The sequence below is a fragment of the Dipodomys spectabilis genome, unplaced genomic scaffold, assembly GCF_019054845.1.
Source record: "Dipodomys spectabilis isolate Male_0828 unplaced genomic scaffold, ASM1905484v1 ptg000119l, whole genome shotgun sequence".
Taxonomy (NCBI): domain Eukaryota; kingdom Metazoa; phylum Chordata; class Mammalia; order Rodentia; family Heteromyidae; genus Dipodomys; species Dipodomys spectabilis.
The window spans coordinates 130,891-154,777 of record NW_024870796.1 but is presented as its reverse complement, the minus strand read 5'-3'; the positions used below and the strand labels follow the sequence as shown (position 1 = coordinate 154,777).

Here is a 23,887-nt window from a genome sequence, read left to right as displayed (position 1 = left end):
AGATATGGTCAGGGTCTTTTGTTTATTTATCCTTGGTTTTATGAGGGGAAGAAAAGATATACTTTATAAATATTATAGAGGCTTTATTATACTAATATGAACTTGAATGTACTAATTTGCAATGACGACTAAGGTGATGGAATGAAAAAAGAAATCGAAAGTACATTATACCAGAGGTTCTAGAAAGTATGAGGCATAAACGAGACAGGTTGTCATAGGAGAAAGGAACAAGAGGGATGGAGCGAAGGAAAAGAATCTATTCAGCTGTGGAAGGAGACTGGTAAACTGCAGGCCGGGGTGGGAATTTGCCAAGAGATAGGCATCCATCACGCCAGGCTCCAACTCAAGGGAACAATATGGCAAGGACAGGTAACTCAGACTGTTATAGTAATCCTCTACCCAACGCCCCGATCAAACCCCTGGGAAAAGGTCATCAGGTTCTCTTTTGCAGTTTCAGAAACACAGCTTGCTTAGTCCATTCATAAGGAGTCTGAGGAATCAATTCAATAAAACCACCAGAAACTATGTGAATGAAATCCCAGTATGGAACAATTCACCCAGCCATCAGTAGAGGGCAGTCTTGCCTAATAAAGACCAAACCCCCATCAGAAACCTGAATCTGGGCAGTGAGGTTACAGTTGAATTTCATTTCCTATTTGTTTACGTTTTGTGATCGTTACACAATACATGCATCATTTACATGCGTGTTGAAAGTGTTATTTTTCAGCAATCTTCTAACAGATGGTACAGGAAAAAACAGTGTGTGTGTGTGTGATTATGTGTCATATGGCAAAATAGTGTTGTAACATCTCAGTAAGAGGAATATGGGGCTTCTTGGTGCTAGTCTCTCACTTAAAAAAAAATACTTGGGAAGTACTTGGAATATAAAATACCTCCTTTAATTCAAAGACAACGTCTCCCTAAATAACAGAACCAGTTTTGCCCACCCGTGGGGTGGTGATGAGTTCATGGTTAAACCTTCCTCCCCCCCCACGCCTGCTGGAGCATGCCCTGCGGCCCACACCTACCCAATTACCGCGACTCAAGCAGCCAAACATGACCGCATGACCGCTTGCTTGTTTTGCGACCTGTCACTCAGCGATGCAGGCGGGGCCTGGCGGGTCACCTAGCACTGGGCGGTGGCCCCCGGATATCCCGCGCTCCGCAGGGCCCGAGAGGGCTCGCGCGGGCCAGCAGGTGGCGCTGGCCGCCGCCGGCCACCGCCTCTCCCGTGAGGCCGGCGGGGTGATCACACGTGCCCGCCCGCCCGGGCCGGCTCGGCCTTCCAGCAAACGAGGCCCGTCGCCCCCTTCGCTCCACCGCCGTCCGCGGTGACACTGTAGGGAAGCGAAGCCGCCTGCTGGGAGACCTCAGGCGGCGGGGAGGGGATGCAGATGGCGGCTCGCCGCGCGGCCTCCCGGCTGGGGGGTGACCCCAGCGGCCTCCCGGCTGGGGGTGACCCCGGTGGCCTCCCGGCTGGGGGTGACCCCGGCGGCCTCGTTCCCAGACGTGGCCGGAGCTTGTTGGTGGCCTGCGGCCCCGCCCTCACCGTCCCTGACCCCTGACCCCTGGCCAGCGGGCGGCCGGCTGCACCCCGGGTGACGGAATTAAGGCAGGGGCGAACCGGGGCCTGCCCCGAGGACCACAGGGAAGACCGGAAGACCGCCAGCCTCCCCTGACGGGCACACCTCTCTCCAGACCGGAAACAGGGGCACCCACGGCACCGGCAGTGCCCAGGCAGACCCGCCCTGGGCGCGGCCTGTCCGGCTGCGCAGCCTCCGGGAGGGCGGCCCGGGGCGGCGGCGTGCCCGCGGGCGGCGGGGCGCTCGCGCCTCCCGGGGTGAAGGCGGCACGGAGCGCCGCTCCCCTGAGCCCCACGGGGCTCTCCCTTCTGCGGGGAAGCTCAAAGCATCCCACACGCGCGGGGCGCTCTGCATGGGCCATTGGGGTCCCGGCGGCCCCCGCCGCGCTTCCTCCTCCAGGCCCGGGCGGCGGCCTCGGCTCGCGGTCCTCCAGCCCGCGCCTCCCGCCGTCCCAGAACGCACAGCAGACGCTCCCCAGGCTTTCAGACAATTCAGCCTTTACTTTATTTTTGAAAATAATTCAGTGGATTCCACTCTCTTCCATGAAACAGGTCGGGCGAGGAGCCCCGCACACGTCCGTCGGCGACCGGCCCGGGGAGGCCGGGCGGGCGGGTCCCGGCCCCGGCCCCGGCTCCTCCACCCCGGGCTGAAGCCGCCGGAAGCCGGCGGAGCCTCGGGGAAGGGGGGGAGGGATTCCGAGGCCCGCCCTCCGGGCTGAGCATGCGCAGCAGCTGCTTTCCCTCTGCTCTGAGAAGCACCAGCCGCCGGCTGCGGGGAGCTGAGCTCCGAGGCCCCGCTCCGGAGAGAGGATGGGGGGCGAACCACCCCGCTCATCCTGACGGGGAGACCCCCCACCCCCCGGTTCGTCTCATTTGGGCCACAAACAGGTCCCCTGTGGCCCTGAGCCGGCCCCACGCGGGGGAAGGTGCGGGCGGCGCCGGGCGGCTCAGTTCCAGCTGGGGTCGTAGCCGGCCCAGGTCTGCGGCGGCGCCAGGTGGACGCGGCGGCCGCGGAACTGGAAGGTGACCACGCCGCGGTAGCCGGCCCGGGGGACGCCGGACTTGAGGTCGTCCATGACGCCCAGCGCCTTGGCGAAGGCCTTGAAGCTGTCGCGGCTGGTGTACTGCACGCGCACGGCCGCCAGCTCGGGCCGCTCGTTGGTCCGCACCTTCTCCACGGGCAGCTGCGGCGCCGCGTACACGCGCGCCACGAAGGCGCGGTCGTAGGCCTCGCGCTGCAGGTAGGACAGGTCCAGCCGGGTGAAGGGCACGAACTGCTGGTTGAGCTTGATGAACTTGAGGTGCTGGTCGAAGAACTGCCCGTGGCTCACGCCCTTGCGGCCGAACGTCATGGTCCGGGAGATCTCGGGGCGCACGCAGGCGCGCCCCTTCCGCTGCTCGGGCCGCCGCATCCAGTCGTCCCAGAAGGCCTTGGGCCACTTGGGCTCCAGCTCGGCCCACAGCTCGGCCAGCAGCAGCCAGCCCAGGCCCGGGAAGAAGTCGGTGCGGTGGAGCAGCTCGGGCCGGCTGGCGTCCACCATCTGCTCCTTGCCGTTGTCGTTCCACGCCGACACGCACCACAGCGACGGGTCGGCCCGCAGCAGCGGGTAGGTGGCCTGGAAGTACTCGAAGAAGTCCGGGGCCACCTCCAGGTCGTCCTCCACCACCACGGCCGCCGCGAACCGGAAGGTGTGGAAGACCTGGCCGAGCGCCCAGCGGTAGTGCCGGGCGATCTTGTAGTAGCCCTGGAACTTGCGGTGGTCGGGCTGCACGGCGATGTGGCTCAGGTCCGGCTGCCGGAGGTGCGTGACGGCGCCGCCGTACGAGGCGATCACCTGCGCCGTCTCCTCGTGGCCGCAGTCCTGGCTCACGATGATGGGGAAGCGCTCGGCCGAGGGCCGGTAGTGCAGCAGCTTGTCCAGGCAGCGGCGGACGGTGCTGCGGTCGCAGGCGATCACCAGGATGGGGATGACGGCGGCGGGCGGCGGCGTGGCGGCGGCGGCGGGGGCGCGCGGCGGGGCGGCCGGGGCCCCCGTGGGCGCGCTCCAGCGCCGGTTCCACGCCGCATAGTGCTCCCGGATCTGCTGCAGCAGCCCCCGCTGCCGCTCCAGCTCCGCCTCCGCGTCCTGCGCCAGGCGCATCACCTCGCGCGTGAGGCTGGCGGGGTCATCGTCCAGGGCGGCGTCGGCGGCCGCGGCGTCGGCGGGCGGGCGGCCGGGCGCCGGGCGCGTCCAGAAGAAGAGCAGCAGCAGCGCGTTCCAGGCCACGAAGAGCGCGGCGCCCCACAGCACGAGCCCTGCCGTCTGCTTCTTCAGCATCCTGCCCCCGCGGGGGAGGCCGCGGGCTGCCCGGGGGTGGCGGTGGGGGGCGGTCACCCCAGCACGGGGAGGAGGAGGAGGAGGCCACCCGCACCTGGAGGGAGAGAAGAGAAACGCAACCGTCACCGCAAGGCCCTGGCGACACCGGATGGGGCGGCTGCAGACACCCTCGGGAAAGCGCTCCCCACACCGTGGGCGGCGCCCAACCCGGCGGGAGCCCCCAAAGCAGCAGTGAACACTCCGGGAGGCAAAGCCAGGCCCAGACCCCGCCTCCCGCCGCCCCCCCCCCCCCCCCCCCCCCCCCGGCCTCCAATCTCACGGTGCTCACCACGACTGACTTTAAAAACCAAATCCCCTTTCCCACCGGGAGGGCAGCACCAGAGGCTTTCCCGCCCATGGCGGGAGACACCAACACGCCATGGTGTCGCCATCCACAGGGGCCCCGCTGGAGAACAGATGCCTGTCCACGGATGAATGGACAAAGGAAACGTGGCACACACACACACAAGGGAGTATTATTGAGCCAGAAGAATGCAATCGTGTAATTTGTAGGAAAATGGAAAGAAACTGGAGGGCTTCGTGTAAAGCAAAATAAGCCAGAAACAGAAAGGCAAGTATTATATGTTTTCTCTTGTTTGAGGAAACAAACAAAAAAACCACTAAAAAGTGTAGGAGGGACTCTTAGGGAAAGGGCTGATGGGGGGAGGTGGGGGGGGACATGAGGGAGTAGAGTAGGAGGGCAGACAGCAAGTCACAGTGAACGTTTGTACAATTAATTTGTATCAATATCTATAGCCTAGTGCTGGTGGCTCATACCTGTAATCCTAGCTACTCAGGAGGCTGAGATCTGAGTTCTGAGGAGCCAAGTTAGGAGCCAGTCCAGGCAGGAAAGTCTGTGAGACTGATCTCCAATTAACCATCAACAGCCAGAAGTGGAGCTGTGGCTTTAAGTAGTACAGCACTAGCTTAGGGACAGCACCCAGTCCCTGAGTTCAAGCCCCATGACTGGCATACACACACACAATAATATAAGAATAATGGTTAAAAGCCATGCTGCCCAAGATCTAAACAGCCACTGATCAGCCAATGCAATTGGATCACAGAAAACAATTAAAAATGGAAGTCAAAAGAAGTAAAACTATTTGCTGATGGTGCAAAGTAAAACAATAACAAAACGAAACCAAATGGAAAGATTAACACTCAAGTCAATAGTCTTTATCCACAAATAGCAATTCATCAGAAGAGAGATAAGGAACCCCTGTTAACAAAAGCTGTAGTATAATAAAAAAAAAATTTTTTTAACAAGAAACACTCAAGACCTACATGAACAAAACCTAATTTCTGTAAGATTAAAAATACTTGAGATCATCCCTTCTCCTTGATAGGACATAACAGCATCAAAAGCTCCAGTAAAATTCTTTTGTATGAACCTAGACAAATTGATGACACTGAAGTTCACAGGAGAAAGTGCACACAAGCAGTATGTAGGAAAATAAAATGAGTTGTGAAAGGGAATTGTTCTATTAGATCCTAAAATGCTACATAGTACAGGCCCCTGTCATTAAAACTGTACTGGTACATTAACAGGCCACCAGACAGGACTTAAACTCCACAAATAAGCCCATAACACATAGAAATCTAGACTATGATTAAGATGATACTTAAAAGTTACTGGGGGAAAACAGTTTCATTAATAGGGTTATAAGAGTTACATAGCCATGTGGAAAAGCAAATTTAGATTCATAGACAAGGATAACTTCCAAATGGATCAGAAATCTAACTGTGTGTGTACACATACACAAACTATAAAGTCTCCTTCCACTTCCACGTGGGTCACCACCTGTCATCCTCCTAGAAACCAGGCACCCTATAATTCTACAACATCAGTCTTCTGGGAAATGTCAAGTCCATTTCCACTGAATTATGAAAGTACCTATTTTGTCATGCACAGCCCAGTTTCCTGGAGATGTTCAATGTTGGACCTTCTTCTCTAATAGTCAGAATTACCAATCCCCAATTTCCTGCCTCTTAAGTAATTGAGTAGTTGAAAGCTTTAGAAAGGGGATGGGAGAAGAAGGGAGACAATTCCATTAGCTGATGTGTGGTCCTCAGGCTGAGGGTGTGTACCTCGGAGCCCAATCTGCTTCCCCCAGTTTTTACCAGACAGTCCTGACTCACAGCTGCTGGGACATCCTCCTGGATGCCTGCAGACACGCAAATCCCCTCCCCTTCAAAGTGCAGTGCAACCACTGCAAACCCTCCAGCCAAAGGTCACAAAGATGCCAGCACAGAGGCCAGGCTGCTGTGCTAAGTCCCTCAATGTTCACAAGTGCCTGTGACCCAAACACTGGCTTCCATGTGGCCACCACCCCCACCCCACCCCAATTCCCAGATCCAAACCACTGGAAAAGTCTTTTTATACTCATGTGGCAAAATCTGATCTAATTTAATGTGAGGCTATTTACAGTCTTTATTTCACTTGTGCATCCATTTTGCTACAGAAATAAACATGACGGATTACAGTGCACTGCTTCAGATCTTGTAAAACATAGTAAACACACCAGATCATTTTTTTCATACAAAAAGTTCTAAATTCTGAAATACAGCTAGTCTCAGTAATTTCAGAATTATGAAAACAGACTTTCTCATTCACCGCCAGATTCCCACCTGAACCCCTCTAACCCTTGAACCTGGACTCTTATTATGAAACAGACTTAAAGGTGAAGCCTCGATGTAGTTTCCCAGCTGGCCTCTATCTAAGCAACCTTCCCAATTATAGTAAAAGTTTCTTGGTCACAACATTAATCTCCCTTAAAAGCCATCAGAGGCTTTGCCCACAGGGAATGGGGGGTGGGGGACCTCAGGCTTCTTATTATGACACACAAGGGCCTTCACAACAAATTTCCTCACACTCTTTCGACCTCATCTTCCATTACAACCTACACAGGCTCTGTACGATTCTCAGACTTCAGTGGGCTATGTACTCCCCACATAAGTACACATACATATACACTCAGGTCTTTACTCCAGTGGGCGCCCTCATCCTGAAATGACCTATACGCTACTTGCATTCTTTAAAGCCCAGTTCAGGCAACTCCTTCTGGAACATCCCAGGCAGAGCCAGGTCTCCCTCAGACTCCACAGAAGCTGTCACCTTCCCTGTCTCTCACCTTCACTCTATAGCCTTATGTCCACCATGGGCATTACAGTGCCATGGGTCAAGTTCAAACCAAAACAGCAATGACTGTGATATGCTCACTTCTTCCAAAATGACAGTGACATACTACCCACCAGAGGTGAAGGCCCATGATCCTGCCTCCTGATCGTAAAACGACTCATGACTCATAAAAGACTACAGATGGACAGGACATCAGAAGCTACTCCAGTTGTCAGTCAGAAACAACCACCAAACATGGGAGGAAGCCTTCCAGATAGATGAGTCCAGATGATTCCAGCCCCATCTCACTGCAGCCATGTGACAGACCAAAAGCAAAAGCCACATAACTGCAGTTATTAAACAATCCTATTGTGTTAAGCCCCTAACTCGGGGTGATTCATTATGCTGCAGTAAGTACTGGAGATGATCGGTGCAATGGAATCTAAGTAACTGACAGCAGGGAAAGGGTTCCTTGCTGCCCTTTGCATTCAGGCCCCAAGTCCAACTTCTGAACCTGTGTCTCTACTCACAGCCCCTCTCTTATGTCTCTATGGCTGAAAACTAAATCTCCTCAAAACTTAGTGGCTTAAAATTATAGCGGTCATTTTTATGATGTTTACAGTTCAAGAACTGAGAAAGTCTTAAGAGGAAACAAGTCATCAAGTCATGAAAAGACGGGGGGATGGGAAAAAAAGTGCACACTTATTAAATGATTCCATTTCTCAAAGTGAAAAAACTAGGGAGACAGTAAGAGATCAGTGGCTGCCAGGGGTGAGGGAAGCAGATGGACAGGTGGTAAACTATGCCAGTTGCTAGAGTGGACACCTCCCGTCATGATATAATACATCACTACACAGCTCTCCAAATCCATAGAATGTACAATCCTAAGAGCTAACTCAAATGCAACCTATGGGCTTTGAGTGACAATGTGTCAGATGCGGACTCTCAGGTATATGTCAATCGTGGGGTAGGCTGTGAATGTGTGCAGATGAGATATACACACAGAACCTGTTTAAGATCCACCCAGTTTTACTGTAAGCCTGAAATGGCTGTAAAGGCAAACTACTAATTTTAAAAGAATTTTAGAGAGTGAGACAGGGAGGAAGATCTCTCTGCTTTCTATGTCTGGGCCATGGCTGGAAGATTCAGAGGCTGGGAGCTTGGCTCCTCAGGAGGCTCATGCTGGCGCGGCAACATGGTTCCTCCTCGTGGCCTGGCCTTTCCAAAGGGAAGTGTCCAAAGAAAGAGAACAAGCCAGATCAAGCTACATCCTCTTCCTCATCCAGGCTTGGGTCACTTCTGGCAAAAGGAGGAACCTACCCCCAGGAACACCTGCACCAGCGGGAGAAGAGAATTATCTTTCCAGTACATTTAGCCTTCAGTCAAAAGATCCCAGGCTCTGGGGATACCCTACCAATCTAGCAGGCTCTTGACGTGCAAGACTGGCTCATAAAAGACTAGACAGACAGGACATCAGAAGCTGCTCCAAGGACACATTCCCCACATTTATTTATTTATTTAACTTGTAGCTCAGACTGGCCTCAATCCACACTCCCTGGGGAAGCCTCCCGAGTGCTAGCATTGCAGGGGTGTGTCTCCATCCCTGACTTTTTACACTCTTGATTCCATGTGCCCCTCTCTCTGGCAACAGAATGTTTTTATGAAGTGCACACTAGTCAACTTCTAGTCATAAGCGAAATGAAGTCATATCTAGCTTTAAAAGTAAAAGGAAGCAAAGTTGACACCTTCCCTTCTACCTCTGCCTTGCTTAGCATGTTAGAAAGCCCCGCTGCTTTACAAATCCGGAACGCATGGGACACACCACAGGTAATGAAGGTGTGTGTGAATTACTGACTTGTTCATTGTTACGCTCTTGTATCGTGTACCAGGCTCCATCATTTCAGAAGGAAGAACTGAAAGGGAGTCAGGGAAGATCCACTAAATAATTCAAGGGCTTAGAAAATAAGACCTAAGAGGGAAAGGATACAGGTTATTCATCCTTGGGGAAATAACGTTAGGAGAAATACAATGCCAGTACCAAAAAAAAAAAAGGCATGAAAAAGGCCTGGCATGCAGGCAATTCAGCGGGACCAGTTACTCGGTTTACATGAGCTCCAGTGTCATCGTGTAGAAGGAACGAGGCTCCTTTGGAGTAAGTTACAAGGTTCCTGATAACCGGATGGTAAGAACGAGGGTCTCCCCAACCTCAGACGGGAAATGAGGTTCGCCTGGCACACAGGCGCTCCCGATGCGAGACACCCGTGCTTCTGAGCAGGAACCGGGGTGGGCGCACAGGTCTCCAGCGCACGAAGGCCGGGATGGCGGCCACCCCAGATGTGAGAGGCCTGGAGCGAAGACGCGCACGGCGAAGGCGCGGCCCGGCGCCCCCAGGGTGGCAAGACGGGGGCCCTGGGCTCCACGCACGCGGCGAACAGGTGGGAAGAAAGTTTCCTCGCCAGCCGACACAGTGCAGCGTCAGGGAAAGCGCTTCCCATTCCGGTTCCCGAGCCCCGCGGCGCCCCCAGCTCCGGCCCGCCCCACCCGCTCCCGCGGCGGGCGCCCGGAGGATGAGTGTCAGCACCGCCCCGCGGCCCGGCCCGCCCGCCCCGCGGCCCGGCCCGCCCGCCCTCCGCCCCCCCACAGCTGGAGGCCCGGGATCCCGAGCGCCCGCGCCGGGCTTCCCCGCTGGGGGACCCCAGCTCCCGGGGCAGGCTCCTCCCGCGGGGGCTCTGGGGCACGGGGGCTTGAACCCGCGTCTCCCGGAGCTCCCGCCGCCTGCCCCCCCCCAGCTCCCCCGGCCGGACCTCGTCCCGCAGCGGGGACACACCCCGGGACTCAGGGCGCCGGCGTCCCGGGGCCCCACTCACCAGGTCCTCCAACTTCCCGGCCCGGCCCGGCCCGCGGGCGTCCCGGAGCGCGGGGAGCGAGCTCGGAGCCCGGGCGAAGGTCAGGCGCCCGTGCGGCGGCCGGTCCCTGTGGCCCCGCGGCCCTTCCTGTGGCGCGCCGGGGCCGCTGGGCTCGGCCGGGACAACGTGGCCCTTCCCCGGGGAGGGCGGGGCCAGCGGGGCGGGGGCGGGGCCGGCGGGCGGGGGCGGGGCGGGAGGACGGGGGCGGGGCCGGCGGGAGGACGGGGGCGGGGCCGGCGGGAGGACGGGGGCGGGGCCGGCGGGAGGACGGGGGCGGGGCCGGCGGGAGGACGGGGGCGGGGCCGGCGGACGAGGGGCGGGGCTGGAGGGCCCGCGCCCCGCCCTCCTTCCCGGGCGGCCGCCTCCCGGTCACCCGCCGGGATCCAAACCCGCGTTCCGGGCCGCCGAGTTCCAGGGCGGTGGTGGACGGAGCTACTTGGGGCCCCGACGCAGCTCCACGGACGCTGCCCGACCCCACCCGCACCTCTGCGCCCTCCAGTCTAAGACGCCCCCGGGCACCCCGCTCCGCGGTCGGGGAGGGGGGACAGCCGGGTGGAGGAGGTGGGGTGCGGCGGTGGGGCCCCGAGGCTAAGGACGGCGCAGCCTCCGGGCCCCAGCCCTGGGAGGCGGGGGTCCGAGGAGCTGATCGGGCCGGGCTGAGGGCAGCAGCCGGGCTGCCAGAAGGGAAGTCGGGGAGGAAGCACCTGCCCGGGCGCGGCGCGGCGCGGGGCGGGCAGCTGCCAAGCTCCTCTCGGTTGGGGGCGGGGAACGAGAGCAGCTGGCTGGAGGGGAGGAGCGGGCACAGGCCTGCCCCCGGGCAGGACCTCCGGGCTGCGGGAGGAGGGACGGACGGAATCCATCCCAGGGCTGTGAAGGGGAAGGGGCGAGCGAGCAGGCGGGGAGGAAAGACTCAGGGCCCAGGCAGAGTAACGGAGGTAACACTGTGCGCAGAGGCGAGCCACAAGCCAAGTGCGACCGAGGAGGGAAGGCGCGGAAGGGCCGGGGAGAAGGTCTCCGAGGCCCTGCATAGATGGGTAGCCTTCAGGTCTCTGGGGACCCCTGTGCCCCTCGCATGGCCCTACCCTGCCTGACCTTCCGCAGAGGCTCCCCGCCACCCACCTCACCCCGCTCACCACCCAAACGGAAGGAGTGTGGGAGCTGAGAACTCCTGCGGGCCATGCGCGTGCCTCCCTGGGTGCTCCCAGCCCAGAGCGGCGGGTTTTACTGGGTGCATGAGTTCGCTAACTTGCTCCTACATGATGCCAGGACGGTGTGGCATGTAATAGAGGCCCGGGGGGGGGGGGGGAAGCTAAAGCAAAGCTGGAAGGGGTCATTAGGCCCCTCCTCCCTGGGCCCCTCTGTTAACTCTCCTAGTAGCTATGGAGAGCAAGCCCCAGCTCGCTGGAAGTCACACTCAGGGAGAGCCAGGGCCAGGTTTGAGATGTGGGTATTCTTGCTCCAAATCTAGCACTGCTTCCCTCCTCCATGCACCTTTGACTAGTACAGCTCTCAGAGACGACTGTGTGCCAGTACAACAGGAATACAGTGGGATGGCCGAGACAATCTAGGTAAGTAGCTGGGGAGAGAGGAGGGCTGACGCACTGGTGAGGCGGGACGGCGGGGGCAGGTGGGATGTGTGTGCCGGTTTACAGCTTAAACTGACTGCATGGACTGAAACTCAAGCCTATGCTCACGTGCCAGGCGGAGGCTGGCATCTCTGCACTCTGTCCTCTTCCTACACTTGCTCTGTGAAGGAGCTGGGGGGAGAGTCGGGCCCTGCACACGCCCACTCAGTATCAAAGTGGGAGGGAAAATGAGGAAGTTCTTCAAAAGTGTAAAAAGTAGGGAAACTGGTTTACAGATCTAAGATCTAAGGAGCTAAAATCACCTCCTGGACAAAGGATGGGCACCGAGATTGCCCGGCCCATGCCACATCAGATGCCCATCTCGAATTGTGCCACCTCTCCAATCGAACGCAGGTACGTGGGAAACAAGACAGAAGACTGTGTGCCTTAACTCACCCTGCCCCCAGCTCTTCAGTCCCTTGGTGAAATTCCAAAGGCATCTGGATAGTGCTTCTATACAAAGAAGAGAAGAACTAGTAGAGGTTAAGGATAGGATGGATTCTTGCATGGAAGCTAAACAAAACAATTGGTCTGAGATGCATGAAGCCTGAAGATGAGTGTCATGACCTGGAAAGAAGCCCTGGGCTGCTGACAGATTCATTCCATGGAGAGAGGGGGTGAGGGAAGAAGAGTGGAAAAAGGATCCAGGTGAGAGGCTGGAGCTAAGCCTGGGATCCGATTATGTGAAAGTACGACTGGGAGAATAAAGAGACTTGAAAGATGGAATAAGCTCTTCTGCCAGTCCCACAACCACCAAAAGGGAAGTAGAGAAAGAAAAAGGAAGTGACATTTTTTTCAGGAAACTGCCCCTCACCATACATACTCGAAGACTGCTTAACAAGGAGAATTCGGGCCTTGGATTCAAGACAGACCTTGGCTTGAAACCATTAGGAGAAAAAGCAAAGTGTTAAACCAGTAAACAATTTCCTCTCTCTGTCTTCCTAAAATCTTTGTCCCTCAGCTCAGGGCTGTAATTACTCAGCACTGTCCTCAGGTCCTTCATTAGCCTAGCCACCTAAATGTCTTAGAATACAGAAAAGTACAAATAAGTTCAGTTAAAGTAATGGGGGGGGGGGGGAGGAAGTTGAGAGGCAGCGATGAGCCAAGCCACTGCTCTTGACAGGGGAGAGGAATCTGTTGGAGGAGGAAATGTTTTTGCCAGAGCAGCTGTCAGACAAGATACAGAGTTCCTTTCCCTGGAGGTTTGAGCAGAATGCAGGAGACCCTTGTCAGGTCGGATGCTGTAAAACAGCTTGGCACTACACAGGCGACCTCAGTGTCTGCCGCTCCAGCCTTAGGCAAGCCACCCCACTCAGGGCTTTCAGAGCTTCTCCTCACACTGGGAAAATGATCCCTGCACTGTCTTCCTCACACAAAGTGACAGAAAACTGACACAACAGACGGGAGGCGCCCCGGGTCCAACAAGTTCAAGAGCTTGGAAGCACTCAAGAGACAGGGAGGCCTTCTCACACCGAGGGGGAGCAGGGCCATGGCAGTGGAGGAATGGAGGAAGCTGGGGATCACCAAGACCTTAGGGACCAATGTGATCCCTGTGGCTAGACAACAGCTGGCAGCAGGAATTTGCGGAGTGAAGCTGGAGGAGATGACATCCCCACCCTGAAACCCACCCAACAGCAGGCAGGCTTGGAATGGGCTACTTCTCAGGGCCTGGACCCTGTCCCTGAGCTGCTTTTGCTCAAGACTACTACATTTGAGCCACAGCACCACTTTTGGCTTTTTCTGTGTATGTGGTACTGAGGAATCAAACCCAGGGCTTCATACATGCTAGGCACAGCACTCTACCACTAAGCCACATTCCCAGCCCTCTTATCTTACACCACCCCCCCCTTTAATCTGCTACTCTGAGAAAAGGAACACTGCCAAGCTAACTGAAGAGCTTTTGGGACCAGTGCAGTTCTTGGCATAATCTCTCAACTTAAGTTCTCCTTAAACTGTTCACCTTTCCTACGACGAGACAATCCTAGGTATTAATGGCAAGAAGATGAGACAAATTCAGGGCAGGCTTTTAATTAAGGAGGTCTTCCTAAGGTTTCTGCCAGCACACTAATTCGATACAAGTACAGAACATCTAATTCAGAGCTCTGTGTGTGCTTCAGGCATATCAGGGAATGTCAGTGTTGCTGTTTTATACGTAAAGAGTCCTGGCTACTTCTCAACATTCATTACTCCATTTGCGTTCCTGATTACCTACAAGGGATCTTCTTGCAAGTGGAGAGAAAGAAAACAGGGCAGGGTGGTTGCTCAACATTATCTAAGCCTGCGCACTGCCTATGAGTGTCAGAGCTACTGATATACTGATTTCCGTGATAGTGTCTATTTCTGTGCTATGAGGTTTCATGACCTAAGCTCTCGTATAGGGATAGGAGGAAAAGAGATAATTTGGGGAGTTATCTAGACCATTTCCTCTCCTTTCCGCCTCAACACCTAATTCTGTTCTTTCCCCAAAATAGAGTCTGAGTAATCCATTTCAGAATCTCAGCCCAAACTGACCTGAGTCCTATTATTTCACAGGTGGAAAGACTTTTAATGGTAATCTAATCCACTAGCCTTTTCATGTGCTCTTTGGCCTAGCCTCATTGACCTACTCAGACAAATTATAAGTGCTCATAATCCTTTAACAGGTACCCTCAGGACTCGGTAAGGAAAGGACAGGGAAACTAGTCTGCAATCACAAAGAATGGAGAAGAGCTGAAGCTTCTTGTGTATCATCAAAATACAGAGTTCTCACCAGATACTTCCTGTGCCCTCACTTCCTTTCCCCCATTCAACATTTTCTGCACTGAAGTAACAAGGCACTAAGCCAGAAAGGAGAGAGGGACCTTACCTTCTCTTCTCTCGGTTGCTCCTCTGGAGATCACCAAACCCCCATCCGGCACTCCATTTCCAAAACTGAGACCACAAGTCAGATCCACCAAACAAAGTGTGGCTTCTCTCCTCTTATCCAGGTTCAAAGTCCATGGCTGAGAGGACCCAGAGGGGGAGGAGTCTGGGGGGAAGGGGTGTGTCCAGGCCCCTCCCCCCCCACTGCAGACCTCAGTGTCTCTCCCAGAGGTCTGTTACATCCCTTCATTCAGCTGGCTTTATTAAGCTCGGACTTCAGTGAGGGTCAGATTCCAGGTACTATAGCATGGCTTGCTCAAGCAGGGGAAGTCATCCACGGTGAGGACTGGTCCATCGGCCTTCTGCTGAAGCTCAGGAGAAGAAACAGGCCTTAAAGCCGGCATGGCCCACGAGGCTGATTTCTGTGTTAGCCTAAGGAACATTAAAACATTATGACACTCACATCCAAACTGATTTCTCAGCCTTTTTAGTTCCCCCTCCATATCTAAATTACCTTCCTTTACTAGACTGTCATCAAAACCCTTCTTCAAATACTCTACCAGATTACTCTACTTCATTAACACATTGGACCCCCCACAAAATAAAAAAAATACGTGATGGGTACATACTTAGGGCTCCAAGATAAAAAGCTGAACCTATTCTCAGTACAGAAAAGTAACCAAAAGCCCTGACAGCGTGAGCCGGGTAAGCTCCTAAGGAACCCAGAGAACAACGTCCACCTGTCATCTGAAGCGACACTTAGAAATCCAATCTCCCAAGCCTCTTAGGGGGTTCAGTGTTTCCATCCGCCAGCTCTCTTCAACCGCACTCAATCCTTTCCAGACCGAGGGGGCGGGCGCCTTCCACGCGCATCCCTGACCTCCCCCCTCTCCCCCCACGGGCGGTCGACCCCTCACCACGGCGATCCCCGCCCCGGCTTCCAAAACTGTGCCAAGGATGGAATCTTCTCAATCTCCATCCAACTCCTTCCCAGGCAGGGCCACTCCCGAGCGCACTCTCCGGGAACGTCTGAGGCCTGAGTGCCCCAATTTCTCAGCCCGAGAGCCCAACACTCCCCCCCCCCCGGCCCCCTCCTCTGTAAGTTTATTCACACACACACACACACACACACACACACACACACACACTCTTCTGGCTTCCTGTAGGGGCGTGGCGTCCACATGACCCCCCCCCTCCTCCTCCTCCACCAAGGATTTAACTCCTCCCACTCTTCTCCCCTGAACCCCGCGTTCAGCGTTCAGGCGGCGAAGGAGTGACACTGCGCCCCCCGCCCCGCCCCGAACCCCATCCACCCCCCCCGCCCGCCCCGTCCCGCGCCGGGTCGGTTACCTGCATCCCGCCCACCGCGTGCCGCCGCGGAAGCCCCGGCCGGCCCCGGCTGGTCCCAGTCCAGGCCCCAGGCCCGGTCCCACCGGCGGCCCAGGCCCCACCCCCCGGACCCCCGGCGGCCCGGCCCTCCCCTTGCACTTCTCCCCACCCCCCTCCCACCATCCACCGCAGCCACTTCCGCCCGTCCTCCGGAAGTGGGCTCGGAGCGACGACTAGGCCTTCCCACATCCCGCCTTTTCTCTCCCCGCGTCCCCCGCCTGTGACCACCGCCACCACGAGAGCACGGGAGGTGTGGGGGGAATCTGATGGGCTGGAAGTGGCTCTACAATCACTGTCCACAGGACGGAAGGCGACGGGCTGGCAGAGCCAAGTCCAGGTGAGGACGAAGCTAGGGGACTTGTGGTAGCGGCTGTACCGGTGGGGGCGGGGCAGAGGCGAGGGCCTGGCACGGGAGCTGACGTCACGTTGGCTTCGCAGGAAGAAGAGCGCATGCGTGCGGGGCGGGTGGGAGCGAGTGGGTGTGAGGCTTCGGCCGGTCGCGAGTGCTGATGGGTCGGCTTGTCTCCGTAGGTGGGACTGGGGCGGGGAAGGGGGCGTGGCCAAGGGGCGGCCGAGGTGGGGGCGGAGCTTACGCGCGGCCTTTCCCGCCCGAATCCCTGCTGGAGGAAATCACCTAGCAACAGCCAGCGGCGCTGGACCGGGCTTCTGATGTTCTGATGCTGGTCCTCCTCCTTGAGAGAAAAAAATCCAGAAGGCACCCAGGTCTGAGTTACCTGCTCCTTAGGCTGAGCTCTCTCAATAGCACTGTCGTTCGTCGCTTGCTTCCCCCCCCCACTGCATCACTGGAGGGATGAGGTAGGACCTTCCAGGGAACCTGGCCACCTCTAGAAACCACACACAGCACTGCCACTGCCACCTGTCTCCTTAAAAGAAGCCTCTTTCGAGACACAAGTTACAAAATTGACCTGTTGCCTGGTTTTTGTTTTTTTTTCCTTCCTTATTTCAAGCTGAAAAGGACAATCGCTAATAGTTTTTGGAGCTTTCTATGTCATCTCATTTACATCTTCTCTTTGCCAAGACTGGAATGAGCAGCAGCTTCTTAAACTTCCCCTCTCCCCCCTTTTTAAATTTTATTGTGTCGGTCGTGGGGCTTGAACTCTGGGCCTGGGCGCTGTCCCTCAGCTCTTCAGCTCAAGGCTGGCACTCTACCACTTGAGCCACAGTGCCACTTCCGGCTTTTTCTGCTTATGTGGTACTAAGGAATCACACCCAGGGCCTCATGCATGCGAGGCAAGCACTCCACCACTGAACCACCTTCCTGCCTCCCCCCCCTTTTTTTTTTTAACTGGAACTCAGACTCTATAAACTTCTGGGCTATCCTCCCATTCATGTGACTTCCCCAAGCTGTGAGAGTCTTGAAATGCTGAAAGATGACATCATAACATTAAGAACATCTTAAAAAAAAAAAAGTTATGTCACTGCTACTCTCAGTTATGCCACATTCTCAGATTAAGTTCTTTTTCTTTTCCAAACCAACTCAGCCATCTCTCCCACCTAAATTAATGCAACTTCATTTACTTAGGTCAAAATCCAAAGAGCCACCCTATTCTCTCTCATGGTCAGTTGGTACCCAATATCCTGCTGGCTCTAACTTCAAATTATATCTGGCATACGCCACCTCAGCAGCTCCACAGGTACCCTTATCCTTCACCTGGACAGCCTGGTCTGTCTGCTTCAGCACAAAGCCAGGTTTCTACATAGCAGTCCAAAGTATCTTGGTATTCCTCTGCTCAAAACTGCGCAGAAGTTACCCATTTTACCTGAAAGATAAGCCAAAGTACTTACTCTATTCTTCAAAATCCAGTACCACCTGCTGTGCTTGCTTTTCTGATTATTTGTTCTTTTCCTTTCACTTACCATAAGCCATTACTGTCCTTATTGCCATTCCTTTAGTCTGTATCTGGTCCTTTGCAGTGGAAGTCATCTCTGGCTTTGTGTGTGTGTGTGTGTGTGTGTGTGTGTGTGTGTGTGTGTGTGTGTGTGCGCGCGCGTGCGCACACACATTTACATATATGTCTCCTATACATACATATATAATCATGGGAAGATAGGTAGATAGATATTTATTACCTTTATCTCAGCTATTTCTCAAATGTTCTCTCACTGAGTTCCTTATCAACCTGTTAAACCTGCCCTCTACCCACAGTGCTGCCAGGTTCCCTTACCCTGCTTCATTTTTTTTTTCCATACCACACATCACCTCTTAAACATGCTTTTAATATGTTACTATTTATTGTTTTTTTCACCCCACTAGATTATAAGTTTTATGAGAGGAGGCATTTTTGACTGGTTGATTTCTTTTTGTATCTCAAGTACCTAGAACAATGCCAGCTGTTAAAAAATAGTGGAATAAATGAAGTAAATTGACTGTTTTCATTAAAGTATTTCCATCTAGGCTAGTCTCACATGCACATATTTGAACTGTACTCTGTGTAGTTTTATAATCATGAGCATTTTATTCTCAAGTGCACTGAGATTTTGCATGCCTGTTTTAACAAGCCCAATGACAGTTGTGTAAAGAAAAAGTTAATAATCTCTTTTCCGTGTCTAATCTCACGTTACTGAAAGGAACTGTTTTCGATTTCATGGGTGTCCTTCCAAATATTTTGTATGCACACATGTAACTCATATCTGCTCAAAGGCAGATGTACACAGATTGCGTCTTTTCTGCGGTGCACATGTTTTTGTCAGTGTGTTAGTCCTGATTGGACTGAGTAAAGATAGGATCTGAATCTCCCAGGTGAAGGTGGAGATGTGTCTGGGGTGTTTGTGTTTTTTCAAGGACAGTGGGTATGGACTAGTGCCATCCTAGATTGTGGGGAATCTCAATTTTAAATGGTGTGAGCCCCGTAAAAACAACGCATAATTATCAGAGGAAACAGTGCTGACCAGGGATATATGTTCTGACTTCTTCCTTTCTCCTTTTCCCTGGTCAGTATTTCACCCTGAATCTCGGCCCTCGTTTGTATCTCTCCTCATGTGTAATCACGGCATTTTCTAAAGTCCATTCCCTTCAACATTTGTGGCTGGTGAAGATGGAACACTGAAGGCAGCTTCCTCCTTCCCCCTTTTCATGTTTACCATGACCTCAAAAAATAATAATAATTTTGATTCTTTCAGCCAGCAGTTGCACTGTAGATACCAGACAGAAGAGGAGGAGACAACCCAGACATCACCATAACTGAGGTAGAAAGCTGAAGACCTGAGAGTCGCCATACAGAATCTTGAGTACAGCCCAGAGTGTGAAACAGTGACTTCACATGGACCAAGGGCAGCAGGTGAAGGAATTTCATTTTAATCACAGGGTGAACGTTCTATACATAAACCCTACAAGTCAAAGCACTTTCTTGCCTTATTCCCCATGTGTTTCCTTAACTAATCCTTACATTCTTATTTTAATTTTTTAAAAAGGAGTTTTTTGGACATGTTCCCCAACTAGATTGTGAACTTCTTAAGGGCAGAAACCTGGTTTACTTTACAACCCTACCTATTTCTGTTTGTTCAATTCAATGAATATTTACCCTCAGACCCAGATCTTGGCTTCTCTGATTTCTGTGGCGCCAGAGATTTAGTTTCCCTGCATACAGCAAGCAGCCTGTCCTTTACCCCTAGCAGAGTATTCATGAGGATCAAATGAAACCGTGGGTACCGGAACCCTTTTAAAACTGGAAAGAGCTATAGAAATATCTGTAGTGTTTAGGAGTTTACAGATAGCAATCGGAAGGGCCAGGGTGCAGTGTATGCTGAATTTTCAGGGGGTGGGGCGTCTTGCATTGCCCTCTCCATTTGGGAACAAGACGCCAAGCCTCCCTTCCCTAAAGAAGCTTCTCCCTCCCCCCGCCATCACCTTTGAGAGTGTGATTACATTTTACAGAAAGCCAGGCAGTTCTTAGACACATGTCTTAAACCATATACATTTAGGTTACGGGCAGGTTTAAGTCTTAATTTGCACTTAAACCAGGAGCATGTACTCATTTCTTTATCTCATTAGATCAGCTCCATCAGCAAGGGTTGGCCTACTGATACAGTGAGTATGTGAACCCTTGAATCCCAGTGCCAGTACCCCCACCCCACCCCACACTGGGCCTGTATTCATGAGTGGGAGGCTGGTGCTAAGGGAGAAAGAGGAAGAAGACAACAGCTGTGTCAGAAATAGACACATCTTTTACCTCCAGCAGATTTCAGGCCAATGAAGAGGGAAAGCGCCTCAGGACTTACTAGAGTCAGTTTGAAATGCTGATGTGCCGAAGGGCATAATGGACATAACATTAAGTTGAACTATCTTCCGGGGAAGATGAGTCACCAGTTAGGTTGTGAAGAGATCTGAAAGAAGCACTCCTGGTATGGGGGTTGGGGAGGTGCAGTCGGGGTCCTTTATATCAGGTAAATACATACATTGAGAGGGGGTTGATTGTGCTCCTTAGATTCCTTTTTGTTTGTTTGTCAGTCGTGGGACCTGAACTCTGGGCCTGGGCGCTGTCCCTCAGCTCTTCAGCTCAAGGCTAGCGCCCCACCACTTGAGCCACAGAGCCATTTCTGGCTCTTTTTGCTTATGTGGTGCTGAGGAACCGAACCCAGGGCCTCATGCATGCAAGGCAAGTGCTCTACCACTGAGCCACCTTCCCAGCCGATGTGCTCCTTAGATTCTACGTGGGGCCTGGTCCTGTTTCCAGGGACCAGCTTGTGAACTCTAGCTGCATCCTTAACATTTGAGACATTTGAAACATCTGTCACAGGAGTAGCTGAAAAGTGTTTTGGGGGCAGGTATCACAACTGTTATCTGTCTCCCACACACACCTTAGTTACAGCCTTACAGTTCCTTTATCTTTGGTGAAATGACCTTTATGCCAAGACCATTCCTAAATATCTAAAACATTTTAAGTAATGATAGTTATTAAGCATAAAAAGACAAACATCTGTTGATCTTTTGAAGTACAAGTAGTCTGTGGTCTCTGCTGAGTGATACACCGCAAAGGGTGGCCCTGCACGTGATCCCCCTCCGAGCCAGCTCCAGGCTCCTTAAAACCAAAGAACTGTGTTCAGTTAGAGGTTGGCCAACAGCCCCAGCAGCACTCATTAGGAAGCCTCTGAAAACTATTCTAAGCAAGTGAAAGGGGGGGGGGGGAAGGTCCCAGGCCTCTGGGAGTTAATAATTCACCACTGCGCCTGCCACCTCCCTGCTGTGGTTGGCAGCTCCTCTGCATGTGTCACCACCAGTTTATTTGCAGGAATTGCCCCAAGAGTTGAATCAGATGCTCGACCTTTTACATAAATTAAACATTTCAAGGGCATAACTACAGGCTTCAAGCTTCCCTGTTTGCACTCTCACATGCCCTCTCAAGGGGGTAAAAAAACAAATCGAAATTCAGTGGTGAAGTGGTCATGTATAAAGTGGATCAAGCTGCTTGGCTGAATGCTGAAGTGAGAAGACCCCAGACTTCATACCTCTTTCTGGACTGTCTCAGTAGCTGGACCACCACTGGTAGTTTATTCTAGAGGGAGAGTTCAGGGTTGACCCAGGTACGTGGAGATTCCAAACTCATCTCCCCTCACCTTCCACACAGCCTGAAAGTCTGACATTTTCAGACTTTATCACCAACTAAATAAGCAGACACTCCTTGAAACCTCAGGGTAAGGTCAGCACTGACTTAGCTCTGCGTAGTATAGGAATTCCCTGTGAACACCGTCCCTGGCCGCACTCCTTGCTGAATTCCTCAGTCTGCAGCAGCCATGGCAGTGTGGAGAAGACTTAGGAAGCAAGCAGCTGCTGGGGATAAAGAAGACAGAGCAGCCCGGATGGAAATGCAGTTCTAGTGAAGCACTATGTGGAAATCCACATATGGGGCTGTGAAGTCAAAATTAAAGGGATAGAAAAGAGTGAATAAAATATTGAAGATGTAACCCAAGTAAGTTTTGACAAAATGAGAAAAGAAATGCAATACCAAGAATGAGGCAACAGTTTGGGCTAAACTCTTGAAGTGAATTTTATTCATTCCGGTTAAAAAACAAAAAGTTAGAAACTTAGTTACAAATTTGAACCAAGAGAGCCAAGTGTGTGAGGTAATAGAAAAATAACAGAGGCATTCCAAGAATGATATGTTGTTTTCCCATTAAAAAGCCAGGAAGTCAGATTTGAGAGGGACAGCGTGGGTCTGGCCTGCACAGAGAGGCAGGGGCAGTAGTCAAGAGCACATGTACATCTTGCTGCCTTGGATTCAAACTACTGCGCCACAATGTTGCGTGCCTGTGGACAGACTCTTAACCTCTCTCTGCTTCCCTCCCTGCCACGTGGGAAAGTAATCATGGCCACCACATCCTATTGTGAAAAATGAAGGAACTGCCAGGAATGGCTGATGCCATAAGACCCATTCTGTGATATTATTTACCATATAAACTTTGAAATATCTATGGCTGTTTAATTGGAACTATTTAAAAAAGAAGAAGCCCTCGGTGGGGTGGGGATGAGGGACTATATATATAGTCTTGGCAGTCAGGGAGAAAGGTGTTTACTGAGGAGATTTGGTAGGAAGGAAAGGGCCCTGATGAACTTCACAGCAGAACTGATTCTAGAAATGTGGAATCTACTCACTGGTCCCGGTGCTGGGACAGCTGCACAGCACTGTTCGAGCCTTGGAGGCAAATCCTGGGAGCTGAGAATCCAGAGCCAGGGCCTTAGAGAAGCCTTCGTTTGCCGGGAGGTGGTATTTTTCTCTTACCTTTTGCCAAAGGTTAATGGAACAGCCTGAGCAGGCAGTTGAGTTTATATCACTTCATTAAACTATTGATTTTCTGCTGGGAGAGAGGAGAGGAGAGGAAGAGGAAAATGGAAGGGAAAAACCAAGTCCCAAAATCCTCATCTGAGCAGACTTGGTCTGTGGTCTGTGAGGGACAGATTGAACTTTGATGGGAGGTCAAGAATTTTTTAGGAGAATTAAGGTGATTGAGGGTCACCTTGTAGGAAATTTTCTTTATCTTATTTTTTTTAATGTACAAAAAATATTTTGGATTGGTAAGGGACTAGAGATAAAAGGAATGTTCTGATTGTCTTCATACTTTCTTAATTCTCCATTCATGGTTCAGTTTGCCAGAGGAAATAATTTAGAGAAAGGACATTTCTTGACTTCTCTCTAGCTAGAAAGAAGGAAGGAAGGAAAGGATTACGATGAAAAACTAGTGAAGGCATACTTCCTGCTGCCCCCTGGTGGTGTTTCTCACCACCCCAGAGTCAGGCCCTTCTGATCTTTTAAGAGGAGCTATCTTACATAGCTATGGAGAATGTCAAATAGAATTTCATGACACTTAAAATGCCCAGTGCATGAGATAAGTTACATGCTGTCTGAATACCACCCACTGGAGTAACCAGGGCTTTGCTTTGTAGGCATAGAAGTAGTTCAAGGTCCCTTCCTAGGACCTGTATACATCCATGATCCTAAGGCAGAGCACATAAAGACAATTTCAGGACCCTTCATTATCAGTCCTTAGGACTCCTAAGCTGCCCAGAGTAGCTCAGTATCTTGAGACGTTGAAATCTAGTTTTAGTAGGAGTCCCGTCTCATTGCTCAGTGCAATCAAAGGGTCGGTCTGCTACATTGGACATTGGGCAAGTCCTTCTACTAGTGTAGCTCTCTGGCATTAATAACCTGGCTCCTAGTTTGCTCCCACCACTTATAAAACACTTTATTTTGTGAAAATGCACACAAAACATACTACCTTAACCATTGTGAGTAAAGTCTATGCATGCCGTTTTACAACCGATTCCTCAGAACTTTTCATTCTTCCAAACTGACACTATGCCCATTAAGCAGCAGGTCCCTATATCTCCAGAATATGATGAATATGACCAGTGTAGGTAAAATCCCGTGGTGTGTATGGGGGAGGAGGGAGAAAGGGAAAAAGAGTGTGCTCCAGACTCATTTCACTTCTAGATTCATCTGTGTTGTACCACCACATATGAGAAGTTGTTGCTTGATTAAGGCTTGAATGATAGTCCTGTCCTGTCTTCTTACTGCCGTGACATAACTGGCTTCTTTTCATTACTTCACATTGAA

At 52.6% G+C, this 23,887-nt stretch overlaps 1 protein-coding gene across 6 annotated transcripts; it reads right to left on the bottom strand.

Annotated features, from left to right (window-relative positions):
* Nucleotides 1-2,063: 2,063 nt before the first annotated feature.
* On the bottom strand, nt 2,064-15,856 carry Mgat1 (alpha-1,3-mannosyl-glycoprotein 2-beta-N-acetylglucosaminyltransferase). Of its 6 annotated transcripts, none has more exons than XM_042688864.1 (3): nt 15,780-15,856; nt 14,434-14,861; nt 2,064-3,994 (listed from the first exon to the last, which is right to left on the bottom strand). In XM_042688864.1, the coding sequence occupies exon 3, from the start codon at nt 3,898-3,900 to the stop codon at nt 2,530-2,532; it is 1,371 nt and encodes a 456-aa protein (XP_042544798.1). In that variant the 5' UTR covers nt 3,901-3,994; nt 14,434-14,861; nt 15,780-15,856; the 3' UTR covers nt 2,064-2,529. The 6 variants fall into 6 exon arrangements, with proteins under 6 accessions (XP_042544798.1, XP_042544801.1, XP_042544797.1 ...); XM_042688867.1 differs by lacking the exon at nt 15,780-15,856 and adding an exon at nt 15,572-15,591; XM_042688863.1 differs by lacking the exon at nt 15,780-15,856 and adding an exon at nt 15,347-15,484.
* Nucleotides 15,857-23,887: the final 8,031 nt, after the last annotated feature.

Excerpts from the sequence above, each read along its gene's own strand:
- Mgat1 (XM_042688864.1), bottom strand. The coding sequence starts at position 3,900 with ATGCTGAAGAAGCAGACGGCAGGGCTCGTGCTGTGGGGCGCCGCGCTC.